Source organism: Xenopus laevis, chromosome 2L (genome assembly GCF_017654675.1).
Source record: "Xenopus laevis strain J_2021 chromosome 2L, Xenopus_laevis_v10.1, whole genome shotgun sequence".
NCBI classification, from domain to species: domain Eukaryota; kingdom Metazoa; phylum Chordata; class Amphibia; order Anura; family Pipidae; genus Xenopus; species Xenopus laevis.
The window spans coordinates 63,535,832-63,548,741 of NC_054373.1; the positions used below are offsets into that span (position 1 = coordinate 63,535,832).

At 37.0% G+C, this 12,910-nt stretch overlaps 1 protein-coding gene across 1 annotated transcript in view; it reads left to right on the forward strand.

Annotated features, from left to right (window-relative positions):
* Nucleotides 1-12,910, forward strand: part of acaca.L (acetyl-CoA carboxylase alpha L homeolog) — a 253,393-nt gene that overhangs the window by 201,714 nt on the left and 38,769 nt on the right. Inside the window, 2 exon segments of the mRNA XM_041581952.1 lie at nucleotides 3,811-3,907; nucleotides 9,455-9,590. Of these exon segments, the coding sequence (XP_041437886.1) occupies nucleotides 3,811-3,907; nucleotides 9,455-9,590 (233 nt within the window).

A 12,910-nucleotide genomic window follows, 5' to 3' on the forward strand; every position in this document is an offset into this window, starting at 1 on the left:
CAAACAGAGCCTCCCGTAGGCTGCCAGTCAACATAGGGGCTACCAATCAGTGATTTGCGGGTTGGCTCAATACCCGCGAGACCTGCCGGTTTAGGCAAAGCTCGCTGCTTCTCTTACGGGTCGCGGGTGGATTCTGGTTGAGCCCTTATGCCCACTCTATCTCGACCTTAGACTGCCAGCTTCTGACTTCCTGTTTTTTAGGCTCACACCTGCCACACCATTTTGTGATGTCATCGGTGGGTGGTGTGGGTTTATAAATGGAGGAGGGATGCCGGGTGCGGTTTGAGGTTTTCTTGACCCACACATCACTACTAGCAATAGCCAAACACAGCCCAAATTTGGCTCCCCCCGGAACTTTTTCCATGCACATGTTGCTGCCCAGCTCTTTTTATATTTGAATAGGACTCGTGCGTAAAAAAGATTTTGCACCGTCAAAATAAGCCACATTTATTGATTTGGATGTTCAGTTACTATATGGAAAAAACTACTGGTTAAGGATCTATTATCCAGAATGTTTGTGACCTGAGGTTTTCCAAATAAGGGTTCTTTCCATAATTTGGATCACTAGACCTTAAGTCTGCAAAAAATGATTAAATAAACCCAATAGGATTGTTTTGTCACCAATATGAATTCATGCAGCTTAGTTAGATTCAAGTACAAGGTACTGTTTTTATTTTACAGAGAAAAAGTTGAAAACATCTAAATTATTATTATTATTATCTTAAAATGGGGTCTATGTAAGATGGCCTTCCTGTACGTCGGAACTTTCTGGATAACCGGTTTCTGGATAACGGCTCCTATACCTGTACTGCATTTCATCTCATAAATAATTGTTGATATTATTGAGCCAAAGTAGACCTTCTGAAGTCCACCTTACATCTGATGTACTGGTTATTGTTTTAATATTCATATTAATAATACCATATGCTCAGTATATAGATAACTTGAAAGAGATAGATGACACTTGAAAAAGGATCCATGAAGATCCGAAACATGTTGTGCTCAATAAATCTTTTGCAGTAAAAGCTGCTATATTGTGTGCTCCATCCTACTTCGATTTTGCATAAACTTTTCTTGCTTTCAGTCTATAAACCAATAGTCTAAGCCACTCACTTTGCCTCCTTTGTATAGATCAGTGGTTCTAAAACGTTTCTTTCATTTCTATTACAGTTAGTACTTCCCTTCTACTATCTTTACAGGTGTCCAAAGACTTTTTTACATATCTGACCTCCAGTATATGTAAAGGAAACGTATGAATATTTAAAGGAAACATATGAATTTACTATGCAGTCAATATACATAATTATTAGTACCTGGAGTATGCATTTGTAACAAGCTCAATCATTTTTATTTATCATTTCTGTTGCTGCCTTCAGATGTAAACTTACCTAGCTAGAATGCAGTTAACAAACTGAGAAGGGGAACTGAGAAGGCATCTTGTATTTTATAAGACACCACATGACCTAGAAGTTATATTCATTCCACAATGGCGAATGAACTGAAAAACAAAATATGAATTATCCTAGTGGCCACACTAAGAATTAAAAAAATGTAAAAAAAACTTAATTGGTGAAAATATCTTCATCCCTGATTCCAGAAATAATTTCTTTTTTGTTTTTCTCAAGCTTGAGTATCAAATATAGTCATTTTATTAATTTATGAATAATAATTCATTAATAGTTTGGGCCATCAAGCTTCCTGTTTATGTTTATCCGTCTGGATTTTCTTTTTCCGCACAATGCATTGAGGCTTAGTGATGCTAACCCTTGGTTACTGTCCTTTTCATGTTAACTCACCTGGCTCTAAGGTACTGCAAACTTCTTGAAAAATTTGTCTTTTTCAAAGGCAGTGACATTTCCAAAGAGAAAAGAAATAATAATAGACATAAATGTATTCTTCGGGGGATGGTTTCTGTAAGTGCCTCCAAAACTCATCTTTTGTGTGCACTGTATGTTTGGAATATATGTGCTCTTGGCTGTAAATTGTCTTTTATTGTACTCTGGCATCTTGTCCGGGGATGTGCCATAAAACAAGATGTAGCATCTTCATGTGCAGAGACTGATAAAATTTATATGAAGTATAATGGAAAACAGAAGTTGTTTTGAGTCATTTTTCCCATTCCATAAATAACCGTAATCCTCTGATAATAAGCCATCCATCATTAGCTTGCATGCCTCTTGGCACATAGGTTTTAAGCTGTGTCTTTGAAGTAAGTCTGACAATTAACGTCTTTGCTGTGTTTGTTAATTTCAAATATGTTTGGTATTTGATTAATATTTTAGGGAATTTCCAAAAATTTGCATTCAAAATAGTTTGCAAATCTATGTTCTATGTCTTAGATAGACATTCCTCTTTGCTAGGCTCCTTTTTAGATCTGTTCTTGAAGAAGTTCCCTGTTTAAAGAGCTACGGCAAGTGCATTTTTATATGTCCCAGTCCTTCCGTGTGTTGTTTTATTTGTAATAATTTGTCATCTGTCATCATAGACCACCAACTTCAGTTTCTAAAGGGAGTACTATATTTATTACCTCTTGTACTTGACCAAAAGTGTGCTTCTTGTCTTTTGGTAAAAGGGATGTCCATATGTTTTGTGATTTTTTATTTAAAAGCTGTGCCATATTGTACCATGTCCCTGATTTGCCCAAACCATACACTTTGGCTCAGCCATGTTCCTGGTCCCACCTAAACCAAGGTCTATAAATGGAAAATGTAGGTGCCTCCTCCTGTTGCTGATCTACCAGCATGCCTGTGACTATTAAAACCACAGCTGGTGGGCTTCAGGTAACCTGCAATAAAGAAGTATTCCTTTTTCTTTTCATCTTCCTTCTAATTACAGCACCTAATTTACTTTCTAGAACATTACATGCTAACTGTAAAAGAAGAAGTTCAGAATCTGAAAATGCTTCCTCCCTGTCTACACGTCCGCCTCTTTCATTATCGTTTTTCAACTCTTCAATTTCTTTTTCTCTAACTCTTTCTTTTTTTTTTTCCACTGTGGCAGTGGAAAGGCAGGTGAGCGAGCTCAGAGGCGTCTGTGCTGAAAGCTCAAATTGAAACTGCGTATGGATGGAGCCTGTAGGGCCATTCATCTCTCACACCTTTCATTTCTTGTAAATTCATTACAAACATTTAAATAGAAAAAAAAAAAGTCCAATAAAAATGTAACTAACTCTAGACAAAGAATAAATAGACTATTACCCTGAGAGTGTGCATGAGGGAATTATTTCACTCTATGGCCTCAGCCGCTCATGAGTCACTGGTGTTTTACACTGGATGCATACATCACTACGCAAGTATCATCTCACCTAAATGTATAGTCTGTGTACAAGAAAATATGAAGGCACTTTTTATTTCCTCTTTATTCTTGCCTCGCATCCTCTCCTCAGTGGAGCAATCACACCAGGCAGGTTTCTTCGATTGAATAAGATGCCATGAAATAAGGGGAATACAAAAAATGTTTCACTGCAGTGCAAAAAAAGGAGCCAAAATAAAGATATGTAAGAGAAGATTACTGCAGGCACACAATACAAGGGAAGGAGCCTTTATGGTTCATCTTTAAGGACTGTTATGTAAAATGAATGTCAAAAAAATACTGAGGAACTTATTAGATACAGCCTTATTTTTCAGAATGAATAGCAGAATTAATGCAATTACTTTAGTGCAATGATCACTGCAGCTTTCAACTCACTGATTATTCCCCGTGGGCCTTGAGATGAGTACCTATACCCAAATTTCATTTTTAATTTGAAATTCAGATAATATGTGTAAGTATAAAGAGATGTAACATGGTTTTATCTTTCCATGCATACAGGTTAGGAGGCATACCTGTAGGAGTGGTTGCTGTGGAAACAAGAACTGTAGAGTTAAGTGTACCTGCTGATCCTGCAAACCTGGACTCAGAAGCCAAGGTTCGTTTATATGAACATAATATAGTGACCTTGAAAAAGTAATTTATGGGCTACATTTCATTTTGCAGTGACGTACTAAATAGTCTGTGTGCTTGTGTGTTCAAAATCAATAATAGTTTTTAATATTTCAGCTAAACAGTTTTCCCCCTGATTTTAAAGCACAGAAGGGAATGTTTTGACTTATTTTGCATATACTTTGGATGGTTCTAAAAATGCGAAACACCTTACAATATATGTTATAATTATAGTATGTGTATGGCAATATAAATTGGAAGTGTCGATCTTAATATGGCAAACTATCAGTAGTAGAGTTTAGGACTATGCTGTGTGTATTGATTTGCTTGATTTATAGATAGGATTGCTAACTAATTCATTTTTAAACTGTAAATTGAGTGAAATTATTGGGCTTGCAACATGGTTGTTTGTATTGATCTAAGAGCTTGCAGACATTACATTGATCCAAATAGATTCCTTTACATTCTTATACATTATGCACTTTCTCAACAGGCCATGTTGAGGTAAAGCCTCAAGAAAAGAGGCTGCCATTTTGCGATTTGGAAGAAAATCTTCTATTGAGTTACAATATGCTTGCCATTAGTTTATCTTTAGGATTATAAAACTAGAAACAAAGATTTCCTTTTACTTTATTTTATTGGAATTCACAGACTTATGAACAAACAACTCAGTACAGGTATAGGATCTCTTATCCGGAAACCCTATATCCAGAAAGCTCCAAATTACGGAATGGCTGTCTCCCATAGACTCCATTTTATCCAAATAATCCAAATTTTTAAAAATGATTATCTTTTTCTCTGTAATAATAAAACAGTATCTTGTACTTGATCCCAACTAAGATATAATTAATCCTTATTGGAAGCAAAACCAGCCTATTGGGTTTATTTAATGTTTAAATGAATTTCTAGTAAACTTAAGTAAGCATGAAGACCCAAATTACGGAAAGATCAGTTATCTGGAAAACCCCAGGTCCCGAGCATTCTGGATAACAGGTCCCATACCTGTATTAGGTTTCTTTTTTTTTCAAAATGAATCAGTTAATAGTGCTGCTCCAGCAGAATTTTGCACTGAAATCCATTTCTCAAAAGAACAGATTTTTTTATATTCAATTTTGAAATCTGACATGGGGCTAGACATTTTGTCAATTTCCCAGCTGCCCCTGGTCATGTGACTTGTGCCTGCACTTTAGGAGAGAAATGCTTTCTGGCAGGCTGCTGTTTTTCTTTCTCAATGTAACTGAATGTGTCTCAGTGAGACATGGGTTTTTACTATTGAGTGTTGTTTTTAGATCTACCAGGCAGTTGTTATCTTGTGTTAGGGAGCTGTTATCTGGTTACCTTCCCATTGTTCTTTTGTTTGGCTGCTGGGGGGGAAAAGGGAGGGGGGTGATATCACTCCAACTTGCAGTACAGCAGTAAAGAGTGATTGAAGTTTATCAGAGCACAAGTCACATGACATGGGGCAGCTGGGAAATTGACAAAATGTCTAGCCCCATGTCAGATTTCAAAATTGAATATAAAAAAATCTGTTTGCTCTTTTGAGAAATGGATTTCAGTGCAGAATTATGCTGGAGCAGCACTATTAACTGATTCATTTTGAAACAATTTTTTTCCCCATGACAGTATCCCTTTAACCAATGGCTTTAATAGGCTTCTATCATATTGCAGAAAATGCATTTCAAAGGTGGTGGGTCATCATACTTAAATGTGACCAGAACTTCAAATACAGAGTTTAGCATGAATGTCAGTTTTAAACTACTGGCCATGCCACACAGGAACTACTGTCTCTGGTAATGTGAAATCTCAGTCAGCAATATAAAGAGAAGTTCCCAGCAAAATCATTGTAAAGGAGAACTTAACAGGAACCCTAAAAATGAATATGTCATATTTTATATAGTGCTAGGGGGGTTGTGGATGCACACCTGAGGCCAATTTCAAAAAGTTTAAAGCCCTGTCTAAATGATTCAAGTAAATATGCAAGTGCATGTAATTTTGAAACAGGTTTTTTTTGTTACAAATTTATGATCATAATATTGATAAGCCACCATACCACGTCAAGGTAAAACCCCACATGGTGGTCCCTAACTTATTTACCTCTAATCATAGTAAAAAAGGAATTTTACCTCTCTGTGTAGTACCAATTCTTTATGTAAACATCTCCTGTGCCTTGGTTTCAAACTGTGTGCTAAATCCTCCCCCGCAAACTGCTGAGCGGCTTTTAAGAGGGAGAGACTGCCTAAACCAACCAACAAAAAAACCCTGCACTTGCATATTTACTTGAATCATTTAGCTCTAAACGTTTTGAAATTGGCCTCAGGTGTGCACCCACAACCCCCCTATTTTTGTATTAATATTTTATATAGTGAACGTATTGCACCAGCCTTAAAGGTTCAGCATCTCAATAGTAATAATAATCCAGGTGTTCTAATTTTCCCATCTTGGAGTATCTGTGACATGCACATTCTCAGTGTGCTTTGAATGGCTGCTGAGAAGCTAAGCTATGGGGTTGTTGCAAATCATCAAGCAGAAAATTATGTTTGTCTGACATATAAGCTAATGCTACATGGCTGACTATTTAATTCTGATGCTAATTGTGGTGTTTGTGAGCTGCCATGGATCAGTCATATGAATTATTTACTAATTAGCCTTTTGACTATCAAGATTTTCATCCAGGTCATGGTATATCTAATATACAGTTAGTAGTTCCAAAACAACTGGACTTGCTGAGTAATCATTGAAGACATTTCACTACTCATCCGAGCAGCTTCTTCAGTTCAACTGACTGGTGTGGAAGTCCTTCGCATATAAACTACTGTATATAGATAAACATTAACATTGATGAACTTTACCATTGAGACCCTTAAGCAGAAAATTTAACATCTGAAACAGAGTCTGGCAAAACAACTACCTGTTGTAACTCTGGAAAGGATGTTTTTGTTGAACATGCACAGATGGCCTAACACAGAGTACAAGAGTAAGGAGAGACAAATAAGCAAATTCACCACCTTACTGTCACGAAGCAGCAGTTGGAAAAGGAGAGAAGAACTAACCTGGAGAAGATGATACACCAAAGAACACCAAGACACGTGGGTTAAGAACCAGACAGGGTACTTACTCAGCCAGAAAAGGACATGCTAGCCAAGGGGTTAAACTATGCGGTGACACCACAACTCATCCCAGTAGTTGAACTCATCATAGCAACAGAATCATCAATATTCATCATCAATTATTGCCATCAATAATAATTAAGTAGCGGAACAACTGCGGCTAAAAGTGTCAGCTGCCTTTCAAGTGCCAGAACACCTCCCTCTAACCTTACTACTCAAGAGAGGAGAGCTCTCAGTTGTATAAGTAAGGACCCGAACTTTACTATCCTGCCAGCAGATAAAGGGCGCTGCACAGTTGTGCTCAACACAACTGACTATCACTGCAATATAACCACACTACTCAGTGTTAGCAATACATATGAACATATGGACAATAACATTAAGTTCACAAGGGAAGATGTCCACACGTTTCGTGTGTCTCCACACGTAATCATAGGCAACCCTATGATTAAGCTTGGAGACACACGAAACGCGTTAGGATATAACATGTTTGTGGAAATAAAGTATTTTGGATTTTACAGCTGCCTGGAGTCCCGCTGAGTTCGGGCGCAGCACCCGGCCCACAGAAAAGGAGAGGTGAGTGACCCCAGCGTTTGCACAAGTTTATTTAATTTAGCATCAAGCGGAGGGTTTGGGGCATGAGCACATGAACCATGCTGATTTGTTGAGCTATTGGGGAATTGCCTTATAATAATTTAAATGAAAAATCAGCAGATGAGGTTCGAGCGCTCTAGTTTTGTGTGTCATCCCTGAACAGAGACTTCAACACCACCTGCAACATACAATGCTCTTCTAACAACTGTACCCAGCAGTTTCAGAACAATTCACACATCCAATCATGCAACTCCCACAAGTAAAACCTGTTTCTAGGAGTTGCATGACACATTGGTAATCCTATAACAATAACTACACAGAATCAAAACCCCTGTGAGTTTTAGATGCCACCTCTCTGAAGAGTTACAATATGCTATTGTGATTGGATTAGTGGAAGAGTTTATATGCCAAAGACGTCTCACACCAGTCATTTGAACTGAAGAAGCTGCTCGGAGGAGTAGTGAAACGTTTTCAATGATTACTCAGTCCAGTTGTTTTAGTATTACTTATATTAGATAATTAGCCTTATATTGTGCCATTTCTATTACATATATTCAGTTTATTGTGCTTCAGGCCCTATGCTCAGTAAGTGACAACAGTACAGAACATGTGCAGTGAATCAGCAGAAAAGAAGATGGGGTGCTACTGGGGCATCTTTGGAGGCACAGATCTTTACTACTAAAAGGCTTTGGTTGCCTTGGGCTGGTGTTGAAGCCCAAAACATATAAAATATTTCTGCCCTACTTCTTTCATTAAGCTTTAGTTTTCCTTTAAGGCTCCCAAACTGTGTGACTGACAAGATCTTTACTATTAAAAGGTTTTGGTTGCAATAGGCTGGTGCTGAAGCCTAAAATATGTATAATATTTCTGTCCTACTTCTTTCGTTAAGCTTTAGTTTTCCTTTAAGGCTCCAAAACTGTGTGAATTTTCCAAATATATATTAAAATTGCTCATTAGTTCTGGCCTTCTACACTCTGAGCTCCTCAACAGGCAGTGGGTCTGCTGTCTGTCCCTGTGCCCCTGTTGTTATACATCTGATCTTGGTCAACATAGTGGTTAGATTTGCTGCCTTGCACAGCTGTTGTCCTAAGCTCAATTTCAGCCAGAGTATTATCAACAAGAAGTTTATATGTTCCACCCTGTGCCTACTTTGGTTTCCTCCATGTAGTCCTGTTCCCTCCTTCCCACAATGTGAATTGGCAACTAATAGCTGAATATATCTCATTGTAAGATAATTTGTTTAAGCTGAAGAAGGGCCACAGGGCATTAGTTATAGTTAAAGCTGGCCATGTATTGAAAGATGTGGGCGATATGGGGCTGTTCCATTCGTTTGGCTCTTGGCCAAACAATCAGATCACAATGATGGAATGGCAGGCTGTCTGGACAAATGAGATGGACACTCTGATGGGATTTTTATACTTGCCCAATTGATTTCTGCCTGAAATCTACTCCTGGCAGGAGTTGAAAAGTCCCATGCACAGGCAGATAAGCTACCGACCGAGTCTAAATGCTTAAATCTGCTGTGTATAGCCGCTGTAACTTTTATCAGTCTACTATTTTTTTATCAAATAACCGCAGTTGTGCAGGGGGAAATACTGATCTGGGACTATGGAGCATAGACAGGACTAAGTCACTGTTTCCATTAGAGTTTTGGAAATTCAATAATTTGTATACAACAAACTAGAAATGAATAGATATTTAACCTGTACGAGCTTTACCTGAATACCAATGTCATACTCATTTGTTTGTTAGAATACATAGGTATTTTATTAAGGTATAAAAAGCTACATAACTGTTTTATTCCAAATAAGTAACTTCATTGTTTTATACAGATAATCCAGCAAGCTGGCCAAGTTTGGTTTCCAGATTCTGCCTTTAAAACTGCCCAAGCCATCAAAGATTTTAATCGGGAAGGACTTCCCCTTATGGTGTTTGCAAACTGGAGAGGGTTTTCTGGTGGAATGAAAGGTAATTGTTTTAATTTTTTAATCAATCAAATCCAGATAGAATAAGGAATGATTTCTGTTTAGAGAATGTGCAAAATGCAAAAGCAAGTTCTTAAAATATGCAAAATTTCTAAATGCTGAAAATAAAAATAGAATTTTAATTTAAAAGATGTCCATATTCATGAAAATAAAAGTTACATTAATAAAAAATGTAATTATTAGAGAACAGATAACTCCCATCCCCTGCTGGTGATCTAAGTATCTGCTCTACAAGACATGAAGTAGCTTCAATTTACCAGTTGCCCTGTTTTACTTCAAAACAAACAACTCATGTTGAACAGGGGGGTATACTGCCCAACATCACAATGCACTTAATCTAATATGTAATAATGTAAATGCAGTTATGGGATCTTTCTGTAATATAAATCACCATACCTAAAGCCTGCTTAAAATCACTTAAATAGCAATCAAAACCAAAATCAGATTGTTTTGCCATCAATATGGATTCATGCAGTTTAGTTAGAATCAAGTACAAGGTACTGTTTTATTATTACATCGAAAAAGTAAATCATTAAATCAGAATTATTTGCTTAAAATGGGCTCTATGGGAAATGGCTTTTGGCATTTTTTAGAAATGGATTTCTGGATACATGTATTTTGTGTATTTATGTATTGCAATATTTATTTTCCATTTTTATACTATCACTGTATTGTAAAGTTGGAAAGTGTTGCATATATAAAGTATGTAGCATTATATATTAGGGATGCAGGATTCAGCCCTTTTCAGCAGGATTTTGATTCAGCCAGATCCTCGTGCCTGGATGAACTGAATCTGAATCCTAGTTTGCATATGCAAATTAGGGTCAGAAAGGGAAATCACATAACTTTTTGTCACAAAACAAGTAAGTAAAAATGTTTTTTTCTCACATTTTCACCCCAAATTTGCATATGCAAATTAGGATTAGTTTGGTATTCGGACGAATCTTTCATGAATGATACGGGATTTGGCCGAATCCCGAATACTAGATTCACTATTATATATATATTTCTACCTACCTACATATACAGTATATTGTGCATTGTAGCCTTCATGAAGTCAATTGTACAGGGCTTATTTTTATACACTGTTACTTAGTTGTGTTTATATCAAATTGTATCAATGGCAGTCATTATTAAACCGGCAGTACAAAAATGTACATATATTATAGATTTCCTCTACAGAAATAAAAAAAAAAATTTGGGTTGAAAATCTTGGTGTATAAGAACTTTTCTTCAACCTCCTGTCCCAAGCCATACTTAGCGTGGTTTAATATTAAGAACATAAATGTACCTTTTATAATAATCACAACAGTCCTACTTATTTCTAGTATAGCAGGCTTTATTCCAATAAGCAAGATGAACGTATTATGAATAAGTGTTACTTAACAAGCTTTCCAATGTCAGAAATAGATTTTATTCATTGTAATCTCTTATTACAGTCATTGCTTGTACTTGCTTGCATGAAACACAAACACAGACTGTGATTTTTGAAGAACATTAAGTGGAAATATCAGAACAAAAGTATTCAGTTTTTTATGCAGGACAGGATTTTGTTTTCCATTATCTTGTGTATGGAAGCATGATAGCTTGGTTTTAAGTGTTGGTTGTCAGTCTTGGAAGCCCTTTGGGTGTTGCTTAGCAGTTTTGGTTTCAATACTGGACAGGGATTATGCAGGAAGGCAAAATAAACAATTACACCACTAGGAGCCAATTGCACTGTGGGTAAAATGATTCCAAAATTGTGTGTAATGAGTAGGAAAAGATTAGAGACAGCTCTGGCTATGCTGAAAATTGACATTAGTGGAGGGGAAAAAAACCTCTTTACTACTCGGGCTGGGAGGTCTAATTCTGGAAGGGAAAAAAAAACATATCAAGATTGTGTTCAGCGACTTTCTCCAATGAGTTGTCTATGGCCGGAAGGCTATTCCGCATAATGTAAAATTAAATTACAAAAAGCAAGTGAATATTTAGATGAAAGAACCATTTGGAAGCATTTTATTTAGACGAGGCGCCAATGACCCACAACAGTAAGACATCAAGCGTGAAATTTACTAGAAATTAGCAGTGGGGCCCCAGACTCAGCATGCATAGGCTAAGAGAATGCAAATCCATGGGAAATTAACCCATATGTTACAAAAAAAATCCTCTAGAACTAAGCCCTGGAAAGTGTTGCAGATCCAAACGTTTTATGAATCTGAAATAAGTTTTATTTACCCCTTTCAGTTCTCGGGGCCTAAAGGTAGCACATTTTTAACACAAATGTAATTATTTGTATGTGTGTATATATATATATTATATATATATATATATATATATATATATATATATATATATATATATATATATATATTACTAGAGTTTCTGTTTAACAGTTAAGATAGGGCTTTCAAGCTTGAGGCTTAAAGCAGGATGTAATCCTTTAACTCATTTTTATGATCATCACACTAAACAAAACCTCTACCTCCTGTGGGTGACTTTGTCTCTTTGATATAATCTGGCCCATAAACATGTATTATAGTCAAAACTTGCTCCACTGAAAAAGAAAGAGTTGGACATCAATGCTTTAGAGAACTGCACACGTAGTTATTCTGGCTATTTTATCATCAAATTAATAGGTCAGTAGGACAGCTACAAATTGCTCAGAATTGCGCCCTGTTTTCCTAGTGTTTTGTTGCCTACATATGGACACTTTTAAATGGCAGGGCAACACATCACCAATGGATGATAAGTGTGCCAATGTCATTAAGGTGTTACAGTATTTTGTTTTCTTCTGCCAGTCTGTGTTGAAGCTGTGTTGAATTGCCATTTCCAAGTGATTGTAGCAACAATGCAGATGTCCTTTTAATGGTGGTGTTGTTTGCCGTTATAAATTTGAATTGGTATTTGTTCTCTCCCCTTTAGGGATGGGCGAATTTTTTCACCTCGTTTCGCTGAAAAAATTATGCCCATAGACTTGTATGGCGGCGTGCGTCAAAAAAAAAAAGACTGCGTGACAAATTTTTTTTGCCGCCCATAGACTTTAATGGGCGTCTGCAACAATTCGTCTGGGGCGAATTTTTGGCGAAAGGAAACGGGTCAAATTCGCTCATCCCTACTCCCCTTTAAAAGCTATAGCAGGGGAGGATCAGCCTGAGATACCAAGTGCTTTGGTCAAGAGACACTTTTTCCAGGAAATTCTACCATGTAGAGAGGTACCAGCATGCTCGTATTTGTGGCGAGGCCACAAAGGCCCAGGCCTATGGTGGCAAATTATTTGGGGCGGCATGCCGCCCGTCCGCTTGCTGAGGACCACTGGAGATGTGA